The following is a 17,639-nucleotide window of genomic DNA, read 5'->3' on the forward strand; positions in this document are numbered from 1 at the left end:
TTCCGACTTAGTTCTTCCCTTAGAACTTCCGGCTAGGGGAAGCCAATCAGCTTCCAATACTCCCCCTTGCAACGCCCCCCCGGTGGTCTCCTGTTACTGGTCCGCTCTTTCTGATGTCACGAGAGTACGGTTCCAGGATTGGTGGATCGAACTGGAGTCCCTCCTGGGCACGCTGTGTCTTGTGGGTGGAAGCGGGCTGACTGGGTTTTGGCGTTTCGCGCAATGCTGCGGCTGGGAGACCTGGACCTGACGCCTGGTAGGTATCGGGGAGGTTGAGGGCGGGCGCCTGCGGAATTTGGGGGCGGTCCATCGGTTCTGTGGGGTGAGCCAGGCCTTTCTCAGCTGAAGTTTTGACTGCAAGGGCTGGAGGTGGGCCCAGATAGCCCAGCTCAGGTATGCGGTAGCCTGGGTTCCTTTCAAGGCTGGAGCAGAGCTTTGGGGTCTCTGTGGTTTCCTGGGGCCCTCGACGGCTGACTTCATGGAGCGCCGACCATGTCCAGCCATGTGCCAGGCGCCCCCAGGGAGAAAAGGCCCGTGTCCCAGCCTTCACTAGGGTCCTGTCTGAGGGGGCCGACTTGTTTCTGCAAGCCTTCTACTGGGCCTGCTCCGTGCCCCTGTGTGTGAGAGAGAAATGAATGAAGGAAATGTCTGACTCCCGCCTCTCCAGAGCAATCTCGTTGAGAAATTTGGACTCACACCTGTGCACTAGGCTTTCTTCTTAGTGGTCCAACTGATACTTACTGTGCAAAGCTTGGGAGATACATTGTGAGCCAAACAGGGTCCCTGACCTCAGGGGGTTGAGTCTGGTGGAGAAAACAGACGTTAAACAAAGTATCTGACAAAGAAATGGACAATAAGTGAGACCCAAGAGAGGCCCCTGATGTTCTGAGTGCCTGGAATAAGCAGCAAGACTTACCTGAGGAAAGACGCCTGAAGTGATACCTGCAGGGAGAATTCCAATTATGTAGATGAAGAGAGGCGGACCATTCCGTAAAGAGCAACGGGTGCAGGGAGGCGCAGTGACAGTGGGAGGAAAATGGCTAAAAAGCCCGGAGGCCAGTGGGACCGGTTCGCAGAGAATGAAGGGGAGGGGAGTATGGTACAAGATGAAGCCCGAGGCAGGTCGAGGTCGGACCTTACAGGACTTTGTGGCTTTTACTGGAAGACTGATGAGGTGTCTTTTTGTTTGTTTGTTTTGCGTTTTTCTTTCTGTTGGTGTAGTTTTGGTTTATTTTTGGTGGGGAGTGGGTGGTGCGGAGGGGGAGAGGGCTTGATCCCTCCGAACTCAGTGGTGTGAGTAAGAGGGAGGGGAGACAGATGCACTTAGGTGAGAGCTGTTGGCAGTGAGGCCTGAGGTATTGGTGGAACTGCAGAGAGTTGCACAGATTCCAGAGATTCATAGGAGGTAAAATCAATAACATTTGGTGATGGATTGGAGTCAAGCAGTGAACAGAGAGGACTTCAATGTAACTCCTGGGTTTCTGGCTTATGGCAATGGGGTCATTTGGGGGGAGGCGCATGGGAAGGGGCAGGTCATCTTAACATCCAGAAGGCAGAGATGGAACTTGGCGTTGGAACTTAGAAAAAAATATATTTTTTGAAATATAAACTTGGGAGTAATTTGCATTTGGTGGTAATTGAGCTATAAATGTGAATAAGATCACTTAAGTCAGGACCTTGATTAGTTCTAACAAGTAGTGGTCAAGAACAGGAGGGAGTGTGAGCCTACAGGAGAGAGAAGAAAGAGCTGGAGAGCAGGATCAGAGGAATGCTGTCCAGAAGCCTGGAAATGGGCCTGGAGTTTGTAAAGGAGAGGAGAGGGTGTGGAAGGTAAAGGAGACGAGGAGTCACCACGGATCCAGTTGAGAAGGTGATGAAGAAATTGAGTACATGGGAATGGATGGGATCCGATGTGTAGTTGGAGGGAGCAGCCTGGGGAAGATGGACAACTTCCCCATTTAACAGAAAGGAAGAAGGAAATGAAGGCAATAGATATATAGGTTGTTTGTATGTTTGGTATTGGTAAAATGAGTTCTTTTCTTATGACTCTTATTTTCTCTATAAAGTATAAGGTGGAAATACTTAGAGTGAGAGGAGGTCAGAGATGTGAGAAGATTGCAGAAGGTCTGGAAATCATCGTAGAGTGTGGGGGAGTAGTTTACCAGGGAAATGTAGATATTGCAGAATTAAGAGCCCATTTGGGGTTGGAGATCATGATCCCCCACCCCCACCCCAGCAATATCAGGCAATTTTGTGAAGTCTTGGAGAAAGTGTATCCATGTATGGCAAGGACTGTGGATTTGGTTTGCTTAACACATATTCCCATCTCTAATGTGCCTTCTCTTACTGAAAATTCTGGGGCACTAGAAATGATCTCTGGGACTCCTTTACGCCTAAGATGGGAATTGAATGTGGAACTGAGTGAAATGTGCAGAAAAGGGTGAGAGGCATCCAGTTCTCTGGCAGGTACCATAGCAGAAGCAGTGAGTTTCTTTAGTCAAAGGCGTTCTAGTTTAGTGACTTTCTGCAATGGTAGATGTGACTTTCTTGATTGTGGCAAAGACTGTGTGTGTGTGTGTCGGGGGGGCAGCTAGGGGTTGTCCTGAAAGTCCTACCATGGCCTGTTTCTATAGCTCTTGTAGTAATTTCAGTAAGCTACATAGTAACTGGCAGTAAGTCCCTTTCTGCTTTACCTAGCTAGAATAGATTCTAATGTCTGCACCAGTGTAAGGATGGTGGTGTATAGGTGAACTAGAATTAGTAGAGACAGAATTAAAGGGAGGTCAAGGTCACTATTGTTTGAATAATAGACTGTGGAATCTAATCTGGATAGTGATGAAAGTGAAGAAAAAGGAGAGGGCTGATTGGAAGAAAATAGACAACAGATAAATATTCTGATAAGGTCAAAGAACAGTGTTCTCTGCTACACGATTTTTCTTTTCTTTTCTTTTTTCTAAGATTTTACTTACTTACTTTTAGAGAGAGAGAGAGATAAGGAGGGAGAAGGAGAGGGAGAAAAACATCTCTGTGAGAAAGAACTGTCCATCGATTGCCCTGTATGTGCCCTGCCAGGGACTGAACCCACAGTCCCAGGTAGGGCCAGTCAGGGCCTTTCATTTATTCTTAATAAAAAGTTGTCACCTTTCAAACCTCCCTGCTTCTCCCAGGCCCTTCTCCTCTTTTTTATTTTCTCAGTATTTTGAACCTGGTCACTATTTTAGCTGTGATCATACTGCATTATAATTGGTCACCATTATCCCTACCAGACTGGAGGTCTTTGAGGACAGGGACTATGTTGAAAAGGGTGGTTTAGTGGTAAGTGTAAATGGCCCTTGGAAAGACCTAAGATCTGTCTCTTTCTAGCTATGTTTTTGGACCAGTAAATTCAATCTTGTAGTTCATTCTTGTAGAACAGTCTACTTTGTAGACTTGTTCTAAGGATTGAAAGGAGGTTTATGAAGTGCTAGCACAGGGCCTGATTATAAACATCAGTAAATGTGCTGAAGTGATGAATTTAAACGAATGATTTAAAATAGGGGAAAATTAAGTACTTCAGTATTTGAATAGACAGTTTTAGATTTATATGTACTTTACACTGGAGATTTGAAGGATATGCTGATGTGCAAGATAGGGGCATGTTCAGAAGATTTTCATAATCTGAAAAGGGAAAGCCCTGGTAGGTGTGGGTCCGTGGATTGAGCACAGGCCTGCGGACTGAAAGGTCTCTGAGTTCCCCGTCAGGGCACATGCCTGGGTTGGGGGGCCAGGTCCCCATTTGGGGGCATGCTAGAGGCAACAGATTGATGAGTCGAGTATACTGTTTCCCTCTTTTTCTCCCTCCCTTCCCCTCTCTCGAAAAGTAAATAAATAAAATCTTTTAAAAAAATTTTTTTTAGATTATTTATTTATTTATCTTTAGAGGGGAAGGAGAGAGGGAGAGAAACATCAATGTGTGGTTTGCCTTTTGTGCATCCCCTGCTGGGAGTTGGCCTGCAGGGAACCAGCCTGCAACCCAGGCATGTGCCCTGACTGGGAATCGAACCGCGATCCTCTGGTTTGCAGGCTCGTGCTCAATCCACTGAGCTACGCCAGCCAGGGCTGTAAATAAATAAAATCTTTAAAAAGGGAAAAATATTTGTAAATGGGATTTTAATTTCATCTGTGTCATTCATAGTTTTTGAGTAACCTCTCTGTCTTGGTTTTTTCATCTGTAAAATGGCAAGAAAATTGCCTGTTTTGTAGGTCAAAAAGGGAATTGAATTAGTCAAGACAAGTAAAGCTTTTATGTTAATACATGGCAAATAAGAAGTACTCAAAAATTAGTCATTATTATTAGTGACTTGGAAGGGACTTTCAGGATTACTGGAGAAAAGAACAGTGTGGAGTAGTCGAGTTAAGTATTGGTCTTGGGGTCGGTACCAGCGTGGCTCACTGTGAGCAGCCTTCATCAAGTCACTGGATCTCTGTTAGTTTATTTGCAGTTAAATAGGAGTCATGGGCTGAATGAGCTTCATAATTCCTTTCAGCTTTCATAGTTTGAGTCCGTTTGTGTGTGTGTGTGTGTGCGTGCGCGTGTGTGCATGTTTTTAAAAAACTTTTTACTATTCCTTCTCTGTCCTGCAATTTTGACCATTTTCTAAAAGATCCATGACTAGAGTTCAGGAAAGAAGTAGCGTCACTCTAAGATGATCACTCTAGAAATTGGGTGGGAAGGAGGAAGTTTGCACCACTAGTTTGGCTTTTGAAAGTCTCCCATCTTCTTTTTTTTTTTTAATATTTATTTATTTATCTTTAGAGGGGAAGGGAAGAAGAGAGGAAGAGAAACATCAATGTATGGTTGCTTCTCGTGCATCCCTTGCAGGGAACTGGCCCCTGCTGGGAACTGGCCTGCAACCCAGGCGTGTGCCCTGACTGGGAATCGAACCGCGATTGAGTGGTTCGCAGGCCCGCGCTCAATCCACTGAGCTACACCAGCCAGGGCTCGAAAGTCTCCCATCTTCTGATCTATCCAGCGTATTGTATGGAACTCAGTGGCTTCTTTTGCATTCTTTAGACCAGAATGCTTTCTTCCTTCTTTCTCTACCTTGGTTTGGTGCATTGTAAGGTTCTGCTCACTTGTTCAGAAAAACTTGGGGTACCTACTGTTCACCAGTCATTGGGAACACAAGACCAAATGAGAAATGGTCCTGGATACATGTTTGGATGAATGAATCCACACCTCATTGTTGTCTCCTCCCTGAATGATGCCCTCTTGATTGCTCCTCATTGGGACCTAGTTAGTGTTAGAGCTATATAGGCTACAAAGTTTAGGTGTAGAGTGTGAATTCTTTTTGAGGCAGTGTAGAAAAATGGTTGAGAATGCAGGCTCTGTAGGCATTCTGTCTCTGCGTATATCCCAGTATTTTTACTTATCAACTTTTCTCAATTCATGTATGTAGGTTAAAGATGGATTAAAATCCCTTTTAATGCTCAGGGTTCTATCCAGTTAGTACCGTTAAGTAACAATAACAAATCTAAATCCAAACAAATTTAAAAACAACAAAAATCTTGGCCAGATCAGTAAGTGCGCACATGAAATGATGTTCCAAAGGGGCTGTGAAGTATCATCAATTTAATATTGTTTATGAACTTCTGTTTGCTTGAGAAGAGAGGGGACAGGATGTAGTTTTCTTCCAGTTGCGTGCGCATTACAAAAAACTTCTAAACAATCACAAAATTATGGAAGCACAGTACAAATAACATTTTTTAAGAATCATTTGAGAGCCCTATCACTCCTGAATACTTTACTTTTCCTACAAACTAGGACATTCTTCTGTATAACCACAGTGTAACTACTAAAATCAGAAAATTAACATTGCCTTACTCAGGCCTGGCTTTTCCATGCTTGGTCACTGATTCCCTGTTCTAGACTGCTCAATATATGGATGACCTCATCACCCCATTTCTCCCCACACTGGGTTGCTCTTCTTTGCAGATTTCCTCCTCACTCAACGTAGGCTTTGGCTTTTCTCTTGGCCACCATTTCCCTGCTACACCTCCTATTCATTCTTTCCTTGCTCTGCCCCTTGCTTTGGGAAGAGAATGCCCAGTAATTGGGTCCTTATTGCTTTCCTACATATTATAGTTTAAAACGCTAAAGTAAAATGAAGTGCTTAAGAAAGATTTTCTGTTTCTGGAACTGTTGCAAGGCAACACCAAATGGTGTATCTTAATTCTTGTCAATTTACTTGCTTTTTTAAGTCTATAGATACAATCCAATCTGACAGGACTATATTTCAGTGTTTTATAAACCTTTTTTTTACAAGAAGATTTTATTTATTTATTTATTTTTAGAGAGAGGGGAAGCGAAGGGAAAAAGGGAGAGAAACGTCAGTCAGTTGCCTCTCACACATGCCCCAACCAGGAACCGAACCCCCCTAGACGTGTGCCCTGACTAGGAATTGAACCAGCGATCTTTCACTTCATGGGACGTTTCCCAACCAACTGAGCCACACTAGTCTGGGACTATTTATTATAAACCTTTTTTAAAGCAGAACAACTTTATTTCCCCCAACTAAAATCTTACACAGGAGCTTAGTAGGTAAGCTGGATCAAAGCAGAATACACTGTTAAAAATAATTCCTCCTCCTGTGACCTGTACTTGGTACCATAGCCCACCCAGTGCTGGGAGGGCAAGTGTGAATCAGCAATAATCGACCTCTGCCTAATTTTAAAAAATTTTCCCCCTTTACATTCTATTTATTTATTTACTTATTGATTGGTTGATTTGAGAGAGAGAGAAATATTGATCCATGTTGTTCCACTTATTTATGCATTCATTGGTTGATTCTTGTATGTGCCCTGAGTAGGGATTGAACCCACGACCTTGGTGTATTGGGATGATATACCAACTGAGCTAACCGGCTTTCCGAATGCTTTGAGTGGGACCTCCCCCAGTTCTGGTTTCTTTGGCATTCTGCTCTTTGCACCTTTGATGTAGAGGTTTTCTTCTGGTTGGTAGGCCTAGAGTCCTACTGCTTTGGCTTTCTTGAGTCCTATGGCCCCTAGATATTTCAGAATTGACTTTTTAAAAATAAATTTGAATTCCTCAAGGAGCTTCTGAATAACCATCATAGGATCCTAATCCTACAGAACATAGTATAAACAAAAATTCTTTAAATCCCATTAAAAAATGGCAACCCTCTCTCTACTGTCCTGAATTGTAAACATATATTGTTACATTTCAGGGCTTCCCTCAAAAATGCTGCTGATTTCCTTCTTAAAGAATTGCATAGGATTTCTCAGGCTACTCTTCTACAGAAGGAGCAGACAAGAGAGCTTTAATCTTAACTGCTCATATTCTTAGCCCAGCAGAAATAAGCCAGAAACAGCTTAAGACCGTTTCCACTGTTATTGTTCTTTCCACAACCTTTCTGTTGGAGAAACAGGTGAGACTAAGATATGTGTATTTGAACTCATTTAGATACCCCACCTGCTGATGTCTATGTGGATCCTGTATCTCACTAATGCCCTAAGAGTTGGAGGGATGATGGTTTTTTTTAAAGATTTTATTCATTTATCTTTAGAGAGGAAGGGAAGGAGAGAAATATCAATGTATGGTTGCTTCTTGTGAGTCCCCCACTGGGAACCGGCCTGCAACCTAGGTATGTGCCCTGACTGGGAATCGAACCACGATCATGTGGTTCGCAGCCCGCGCTCAATCCACTGAGCTACACCAGCCAGGGCTTGTTTTTTTAAAAAAATACTATATTTTTATTTTGAATTTTAAAAAAGGTTTTATTTATTTATTTTTAGAGAGAGGGGAAGGGAGGGAGAAAGAGAGGGAGAGAATATCAATGTATGGTTGCCTCTCATGGGTCCCCTGCTGGGAACTGGCCTGCAACTCAGGCATGTGCCCTGACTGGGAATCAAACCAGTGACCCTTTGGTTTGCAGCCTGCACTCAGTCCACTGAGCTACAGCAGCCAGGACACAAGGTTTTTGGATAGAACTCTTGACCTCAGGTTAATGACTTCTGTTCTAGGATGAGATGTGAGAGGTGCTGGGCAGAGGGAAGGGAAGTATGAGAGTTGAGACTGTATGACTGGGAAATGGAAGGATTCAACCAAGCTATGGTACTCAGATTTAACTGCTTATCAGCTGTTTCTTAAGAACTGACAAATCTGCTTGTGTTCTATCTGTGCACTATTAGTAGAGTAATAATACACCCCTCTGGCTGACCTAACGCCGAAAGAGCAAGTTTATGATCAGGATACAAGGTTGTGTTATGGAATTTAAGGACAGGGATGTTCCTGGGCGTTGGGTAATACTGGAACCAGGATTTGGAAGGTTGACAGGATTTTCTTTTATTTCTGTTTCCAAGACAGTTTAGTTAATGGGTAGTGATTATAAATCAGGAATTGTTAAAAAATAGGACCCTGAGTCATTATCTGAAAGTGAGGGGTGACAGTTAGGGTTGAGGAGAGAAGAAAGTATTTGCTTATAAAAACTTAAGGAAAAGATGCCCTGGCTGGTGTGGCTCAGTAGATTGAGCATGGGCCTGCGAACCACACAGAAGAATAATTTTCTTCTATAAATTATTATTGTACTGTCTGACCTTATAAAATGAACATCTGTGTTTTTAATTTTATCAGGAAAAAAAGTAAGCTATTCTTTTTCTTTTTTTTTAGATGTATTTCCAGGACATTCTTTTTATTTATTTTTTATATTTTTTAAAGATTTTATTTATTTATCTTTAGAGGGGAAGGGAAGAAGAGAGGGAGAGAATATTGATGTATGGTGGCCTCTCATGGGTCCCCTGCTGGGAACTGGCCTGCAACCCAGGCATGTACCCTGACTGGGAATCGAACCGCGATTGTGTGGTTCGCAGGCCCGCGCTCTATCCACTGAGCTACACCAGCCAGGGCTTACTCTTTTTCTTTTGAAGTCACTTCAGATTTAAACCTAGCATAGTGGTTAAAAGCGTCATCTCTGGTGTCAGCCAGAGTTTGACTCTACCATTTTCTGGCTTTTTGACGTAAGCATAGTAATTTGACCTCTGGAAGCCTTGATTTTTCTCATCTACATAACATGATAAAAATAGAACCTCTATCTTGCTGCTTTTGAGAATTAAATGAGTGCCTGGACATAGTAAGTGCTTGATAAATGTTAGCTCTTATTACTACTGTTTTTCTTTTTTAAAGATCCATTTATAATGCCCTCCCCCACAAACCTTCCCTTGGCAAAAGAATACCAACAATAGCAATTAAAACACAAGAAGACAACAGTAAATTGATGCCCCTGGGTAAGTATCAAATTGAAAAGAAGTAAGATCAAGGTTTCCATGGCTCCCCACAAATGGAATAGACAAAAGAGATTTAGATGAAAGCACATGGTGTTAAACCTATATTAATTATTCTGTAGACCAGATTGTCTGCAGTTTTCTTCCTCAATGTAGATGTCTCTCAGATTGTTGCCTGGCTTCTTTCTTTGTGACAGAACACTTGAATTAGCTTTAGCAGAAGAGCTATGGAGGAGCCGTAGAACATTAAGGATGAATTCAGGAAGACCCGAGACCATGGAGAACTTGCCTGCTCTCTACACTATCTTCCAAGGAGAGGTATATTCTTTTGTCTTTGAAAAGTTACCTGTTTTTGTTAAGCATAGATTGAGGGTAAAAAGCTGCTGGGTTTGGAGCCCCAGTCATTTTGAGAATATCATGAGCATTACAGTTTAAACGGGCAGGGCTAGTGGAGCATCTGGCTATCACCTGTGCTCCTTTTAAGCTCCAGACTTCTAGGTGCATACTTGACATCTTCATTTGGATATCTCACAGCATCTCTGATTTACGTTTTGGACTGTTCAGGTGCCCACACTAGAAATCTGGACATCATCCTTGATTTTTTTCTCTTGATTTGATCTTGATTTTTCCTTCCTCTATAGCCCATTAACGAGTCCTATCATTTCTACCTCCCAGATGTATATCTGGCCTGTGTATTTCTTTGATGTGGCACACTGTCCAGGCTCTCCGTCTCTTCCCTGACCACTACTGGGAACTCTACTTTTATCGTAGGCCCTCTTCAATCTGTTCTTTACATCACAGCCAGAATAACACTTTAAAAACAGATGTGGACAGTGCTGCTGTCTCATAGCTTTTCTAGCCTTCGGATTTCCCTCGACTACATCTAGACTTGTTTTTATGACCCTGTATAACTTAGCCTCCACCTAATCCAACAGTGTTGTTCTGTCCTGCTCTACTTGTTCCTGGCCACTCTGTCCTCCTTACAGCTCTGAACATTCTAAGCCTGTGTCCTTCTCAGGACTTGCACATACTGTTGCTTCTAACCATACTTTCCCATCAACTTCTCTCTTAGGTCTTAGATGTAATGTCATCTCGAGATTTTTTTTTACCTAAGTAAATAGATTTATTGTGTTTATTTGTGTACTTGTTTAACATGTCTTTTTTCCTCACATGACACTAAGCTGACTCCATGCAGGCAGAGCCCTGTCTGTTTTGTTTAGTGTTGTCTATCTTAACCCCAGGTAGGTGGGTGGAAACTAACAGGTTCTGGATATTTCTTGATGACTGAGTAAATGGTCAGACTTTGAGGGACAAAGCATTGCATTTGCTTTTAAAGGGTTTTGAATAAGACAAAACCTAGACTCCAGTCCTAGCTTTTTACTTCCTGTGTGATCCTTTACACTGTCACTTGATCATTTGAGCCTTAGCTTTCTTTTTTCTTTTCATATTTTATTTATTTATTTTTAGAGAGAAGGGAAGGGAGGGAGAGAGAGAAAGAAACATCTATGTGTGGTTGCCTCTCACTCAATCCCTACTGGGGACCCAGGCCCTCAACCCAGGCATGTGCCCTGACTGGGAATTGAACCAGCGACCTTTGGTTCACAGGTCCATGCTGAATCCGCTGAGGTACACCAGCTGGAGCTGATTTTATTTATTTATTTATAAAGAGGGAAAGAGAAGGAGAAAGAGAGGGAGAGAAACATGGATGTGTGGTTGGTTTTTGTGTGCCCACACTGGGGACCTGGCCCACAACCCAGGCATGTGCACTAGACTGGGAATTGAACTGGTGACCCTTTGGTTCACTGGCTGGGGCTCAATCCACTGAACCCTACCAGACAGGGCATCATTTTTCTTATTTATTAAATTTAGAGAACTACTTCCAAAGGATTGCCATGAAGCTTAGATAAGCTGTCATCTATAAAAACACAATGCCTGAGACAAGGTAGGAATTCATTCATGTTATCACTCTCTCTCTTCTCTTGAAGCAAACATAAAGCCAAAAAATTGTTTTCAGTGTCTTATGAGTAACTGTAGTGTTTTAACTATATCATTTTATGGCATTTTTTTCTTGCTTTGTGGTTGATAAATTTTCACCTCCTAATAGAGTGAGGTCTTTGGAGACCCACTTTGTGACTGCCAGTTGGTTATAGATAATTGTGGCTCTTGACTTCTGTTAAGGTGGTCCCAATTTGTAGTATAACAGCCATGATACAAAGGGTGATAAATTCTAACAAATAGCAAACAACTCTGCTCTTAGAGCCTTTGTCCTTTAAGGCCCATAGGGTCCCTAAAAGTCAAGGTACCAGGGCTCGGGAGAGGAAATGGTAGCATTGGAAATGAAATGGATTTTTCTGATCACAAAGTCCTGACTTGTCAGGTGTTACACAAAAGAGAGTTCTCTGCCCTCCACAGACTGACTGGGATTTATGGTGAAGTGGCTTCTGACCTACAGCTTCTTCTTATATGAGATGGGGCTTGTGTTAGTGTAGGCTTTATATTTTGCTATCAGGATGGATGGTCTAGACTAATGTTCATAGAGAACTTCATGGTTCCAGCTTAGTATTTCAGGAGCACATTTTGAAAAATGATGGTTTAGAAGTTACCGGAATTAGGGACAGAGAAATTTCATGATAAATTGGAAATAAGCTGTTCAAAATATTCATCCAAAAACGATTTAGTGAGTATCTAATATTAACAAAGAAGACCTGGTTACATTAAAATTCAAAAAAAAACTTTGTAAGCCTAATGTAAATCAGTACTTAGACACATTCTGTCATTCTCTCTCCTAAGAAGTTGTTAGCCCCTTTTTATGGATAAGGAAACTCTTCTCAGAAGTGAAGTGATGTCCAAATGGTCAATAAGTGGCAAAGCTGGGTTTCTGAAGTTCGCTCTCCAAGTCTGCTTTCTGCTACACTGTAGCTGGGGATGTTTAACTGTACATAAATGCATGGAGAACTGGAAGACCCATAAGAGAACTCTTGACTGAACTGAAGTGTAGAAGGAAGTTAGATGGTAAATCTGGTTGTTCCACAGTCATTTGTTTATACCTCTGTTATGGCATTAATTACAGTCTGTCTTGTACTGTTACTTGTGTATGTGTATATCTCCGCTACCAGCCTGTGAGTTACTGGAAAGCAGAGGCCATGGTTGTCTCGTGTATCTTGGCAACTACTTCAAATTCATGTTAAAATAGTCTGGACATCTCTTTTTTTTTTTAAGTTGTTTTCATTTCAAAGTACTTGGCATAGCATCTTGCATATAGGTGCTCAGTAAATGTTTGATTTAAATTGATCCTAAGTCTCGTAGGTCCCATTGTCACTGAAGACTCTGGTAGTACCACCCTGACGCTATCAGTTCTTGTCTTTAGGAGGCTCAGGGGGGCAGAGGGCAGAGGGGCCCAGTGACCGAATAGCTGAGAAACCATTATTCATCCTTCTCCTGTCCAGTAGGCAAGGTAGGGGACACAAGCGTAGCAGTGGCAATTGGGATTTGGCTTAGCCTAGCCATAGCCAAATCAATAAAATATATTTATTGCTGAGAGGAAATGCTGAGAGGAAATTCGTGTTGGAAAGTGGGAATGCATTAAACTGGAAGTCAAAATACTTCTGTTCCCTGCCTAGCCGTGCTACTTTCTAACTTTGTGACTTTGCACAAGTAACTTATGCTTCTGAGCTGCATATTTCTCATTTACATTATGGAGATGACTAGTTTCAAGGCCAATGCAACCTCTAATCTGAAGATGGTAAATTCATTTTATCCAAGCCCTAGTTTCAAGGCCAATGCAACCTCTAATCTGAAGATGGTAAATTCATTTTATCCAAGCCCTGAGTCTAGTTGCGATAATTACTGAATTTTTTCCCCTGAGCTATTTAACTAATTATTCCGGGGACACCAGGGCAGACGGTGTAATCATCTATGGCAGGTGCCATTCTGTTCATTTCAACTCTGTCTGCACCTTAGGAGACACAGTGATGGAAACACCTGGTGCTGGATGTAGGCAAGAATGCCTTTTCCTACGTGACCCATTGAGCACATTTGTTCTGGAGCCCATTAACCTTTTCTTTTGGAAGAGGCCAAATGAAGGTCTGTCATAATATTTCTCGAAAAGATCATAATGTGACACTGGAGCTTTAGGATTCAAAAATGAGATTGTCGTAGTTTACAACAGCAAGGTGATTTGGGCTCCTACTTGCAGATGCTGTTTTTAAGTTTGTTAGATAGTTATGCCCTTTAATAATGTTATGCAATATGAAACATCTTAGTCCTCTTTTTAGAACCCTGGAGCAAAAGCCAAAGCACCTTTGGTTGGTTCAGAAAGAAGGGGTTTGCTTTTATTGTAATTAAAAATTAAAATCAGCCTTGATTGTTGTGGCTCTCAGTTTGTTGAGTGTCGTCCCACAAAAGCAAAAGGCTGCCTGTTTGATTCCCGTCAGGGCACGTGTCTGGGTCATGCATGGGTTTGGTCCTGGTCGGGGCACATGTGAGAGGCAACCAATCATTATTTCTCTCTCACATTGATGTTTCTCCTCTTCTCTTTCTCCCTTCCATCCACTCTTTCCAAAAGTAAATAAATATTTTTAATTAAAATCATCTGTTTTTATCTCTGTGGTTCTATCTTACAGAGAAAAAATGCCTTGTGAACTTGGGTAAGCACCTCATGTCTCTGATCTTCACTTTTCTCATTTGAAAAGTGACAGGATTGGACCAACTAATCTCTAAGGTCCTTAGAGATTCGTCCTTCCTACAATTCTACCTTGCTTTGATTTTAAATGCTAGTATCTGGCCCTGGCCAGGTAGCTCATTTGGTTAGAGCATTGTCCTGATACAACAAAGTTGCAGGTTCAGTCCCCAGTCAGGGCACATACAAGAAGCATAAATGAATGCATAAATAAGTGGAACAACAAATCAGTGTTACTCTCTCTTTTTCTTTCTTTCTACCCTTCCTCTCTAAAGTCAATATAAATGAATGAATGAATGAATTAATAAATAAATAAATAAATAAATGTATATTAGTGTCTACCTGATTGTACTGTTTTTTTTGGGGGGAGGTGGATGGGGTAGCTCTCTGGTCCCTACCCCAGCATAGCATGTTCATCAGTGTAAAACAGAGGTTTTTGGTTCTTATCCCATTGTAAGTGTTCTATTTTGGAGATTTGCTTCAAGTGCTCTGTCCTAATATCCCCATTAACAAATGAGGAGAATGGAAATTTTAAATCTATTTTTATCCTAATTTTGAAGTGAGTAGTGATGCTATTTGGCGACGTAGGAGGCACTGGACTAGGACTCGAGGGACCTAGGATCTGTGCCTACCTTGTATCTAAGTAGCTGTGTGCCTTTCCACCTTTCTGTGCTTCATTGTCCTGGACTAAATTATTAAAAAGCTAAAATTTATTGAATGTATATTGGGGGCCAGGTATCAGGGCTGGTGCTTCATGTACATCAGTTGTTACCTGCAGTAGCAAAATGAATACAGTGGGAACTTAGGCCCTCAAAGCCGACGTGTGTTCCACATCCCACAGGTAAGAAGTGGGAGAGGTGGGATCAGAAGCCATGTCTTTTACTCTGAGGCCTGTGCTCTTTCTGCCCCTCCCCTGTCTCACCTCATCTGCAACGTGGGAGCCTACCGTCGGTACTTCCTAAGACTGTTGCCAGGAGCACAGACGATATCCACTGTCACACTGCTTTTGGCTGCTGGAATTTTACAGTTAATCAATGAGCAGCTGTAGTGAGCTGAGACTCCCTGGATCCCGGCACTGTTACTGTTAGCTTTGAACATTGGTCAGGTTACTTAGTCTCTCCATGCATCAGTTTTGTCATCTATCAGATGAATATAATTGATAGTACCAACATTGTATGGTGTCATGAAGATTATGTAAAGCACTTAGAATAGTGTTTTGCATATAGTAAGTATTCAATATATACGATGGGAGACCCCCACCAAAAACACCCAGAATTATTTTCTGGAGGGTGGGCCCCTTATAGTACAGGCTTCCCCATGAGTATTCCAGGAACTCTGGTGTGAGTCTGCCAGCTGGTGTTGTGAGGGGCTGTGTTTGGCTTTCAGTAAAAAGTTCTTTTAAGACTTTCATTGTGTTTGTCCATTTCATTATGGGTGACTTAACCAGCATATCTGCCTACACTGTGCTGAGTATTGAGCAGTTTTTGACCAAAAACGGCATGACCCCGATGCCCCACCTTTCCTATTCACCCAATCTAGCCCTGACCAACCCCCCCACACACACACACATGAAATAAGGAAGGAAATGTTTTGCCGATGTGGAAGAGGTGAAAGAAAAATGGCAGAAGCACTAAAAAGCATCAAAGTTGGTGAGTTCAAAAGCTGTTGAGCTCAAAAGCTGTTCTAATGCCCTGGCTGCTGGTGTGGCTCAGTGGATTGAGTGCCAGCCTGCAAACCAAAGGGTGGCTGATTTGATTCCCAGTCAGGGAACATGCCTGGGTTGCAGGCCAAGTCCCCTGTAGCGGGTGCATGAGAGGCAACCAGGCACTGATGTTTCTCTCCCTCTCTTCCTCCCTTCCCCTCTCTAAAAATAAATAAATAAATATATATTTTTAAAAGCTGTTTCGAGTAATGGAAAACATGTCTTGATAGGTGTATTGCATCATTTGGAGAGTACTTTAAAGTTGACTGAAGTTTAAACATGAAGAATAAATACACAACTTTTTATAAATAAATTACGTTTTTGCGGTCCCTTCTTGTATTAGTGCATAGCAGCCCTGCAGGGATTGTCTTACTCTGTCCCGTTGTAGTTGTGATGAACTGGAACAATGAACAAGTCATTAAAATCACTGAAAATAGTAAAATGTATGTGTATAAGATGGTATTGAACATTTTTCAAAAATAATAATGTATTTCGGATAAGGGCAGTATGCAGTGACAACTTGAATCCCAGTCCACTGGTGAAGGGAGTAGTGGAGAGGAAAGAGAAGAGGAGAGGAGAGTCTGGAGTAATCATTTATCTGCCAAGGGATCTGTGTCTGTCATATGTTATATTACTTATTACACAGTGCACATAGACTGTTCAGACCTCTACCCCTTCCCCTTAGATCAGCTCTGTGCAAGACTTGAGGACAACTCTTTCTCTCTCTCTGATTATATCTTTCCAGTTTCTGTGAGATGTCTGTGTATTAGTTTTTTCTCTGTCTTGATAAAACTCAGACTTTGGTTTGAAGTGAACCAGAGCAGGCTTTGACTTGGAGTTTAGGAGAAAGGGTTTCCTACATGATCTATCCCAAATTGTTGAAGTTCTCTGTGTTGGGATTGGAGGCCTCAGTCTCAGCTAGGGTGAAGTGTTAGCCTTGTTACCTGATTTTCTGCTGTTTTTTCTTTTTGTTCATATACTTTGAAGATTTCAGTAGGTGTTGGGTTTGGGCGTTCCTAGGTACTATCATACCATCTGACAATAGTCCACTCTCACCAATGTTTTTAATGGGTTCACATGTGTCTGTTGGTCTCAATTTTTAAAATATACTTTATTGATTATGCCATTACAGTTGTTCTATTCCCCCCTTCATTCCCTTCCACCCTGCACACCCCCTCCCCCACCATTTCCCCCCTTTAATTTATGACCACGTGTCTCAAGTTCTTTGGATTCTATATTTCCCCTACTATTCTTGCCCTCCCCACTATCTATTTTCTACCTACTGTCTATGCTATTTTCTGTACCTTCTCCCCTCTTCTCCTCCTCCCCCCACTCCCCTGTTGCTAACCCTCCATGAATTCTTCATTTCTATGGTTCCACTCCTGATCTAGCTGTCCTCTTGCTTTGCTTTTGTTTTAGGTGTGGTTGTTAATAACTGTGAGTTTGCTGTCCTTTCATTGTTCATGTTTTTCATCTTCTTTTTCTTAGATAAGTCCCTTTAACATTTCATATAATAAGGGCTTGGTGATGATGAACTCCTTGAACCTGACCTTATCTGAGAAGCACTTTCTCTGTCCTTCCATTCTAAATGAAAGCTTTTCTGGATAGGGCAATCTTGGCTGTAGGTCTTTGGATTTCATGACTTGGAATACCTCTTTCCAGCTCCTTCTTGCCTGTAAGGTCTCTTTTGAGAAATCTGCTGACAGTCTAATGGGAACGCCTTTGTAGGTGACTGTCCCCTTATCTCTTGCTGCTTCTAGGATTCTCTCTTTCATTTTAATCTTGGCTAATGTAATTATGATGTGCCTTGGTGTGTTCCTTCTTGGGTCCAACTTCTTTGGGACTCTCTGAGCTTCCTGGATTTCCTGGAAGTCTATTTCCTTTGCCAGATTGGGGAAGTTCTCCTTTATTCTTTGTTCAAATAAGTTTTCCACTTGTTGCTCTTGCTCTTCTCCTTCTGGTACCCCTATAATTTGGATG

General features: G+C 42.1%; 1 protein-coding gene across 2 annotated transcripts in view; it reads left to right on the forward strand.

The window, feature by feature from the left end:
- Positions 1-156: 156 nt before the first annotated feature.
- Positions 157-17,639, forward strand: part of ZCCHC17 (zinc finger CCHC-type containing 17) — a 54,064-nt gene continuing 36,581 nt past the window's right edge. Inside the window, exons 1-2 of one of the 2 annotated variants that reach the window (XM_037057240.1) lie at positions 157-256; positions 9,477-9,597. In XM_037057240.1, the coding sequence (XP_036913135.1) occupies positions 9,532-9,597 (66 nt within the window). In that variant the 5' untranslated portion in view covers positions 157-256; positions 9,477-9,531. The remainder of the gene's footprint in view (positions 257-9,476; positions 9,598-17,639) is intronic. The other variant, XM_037057241.1, reaches the window with a different exon arrangement.

Source organism: Sturnira hondurensis, unplaced genomic scaffold (genome assembly GCF_014824575.4).
Source record: "Sturnira hondurensis isolate 20B ecotype Veracruz unplaced genomic scaffold, ASM1482457v3 Scaffold0009516, whole genome shotgun sequence".
Classification (NCBI taxonomy): domain Eukaryota; kingdom Metazoa; phylum Chordata; class Mammalia; order Chiroptera; family Phyllostomidae; genus Sturnira; species Sturnira hondurensis.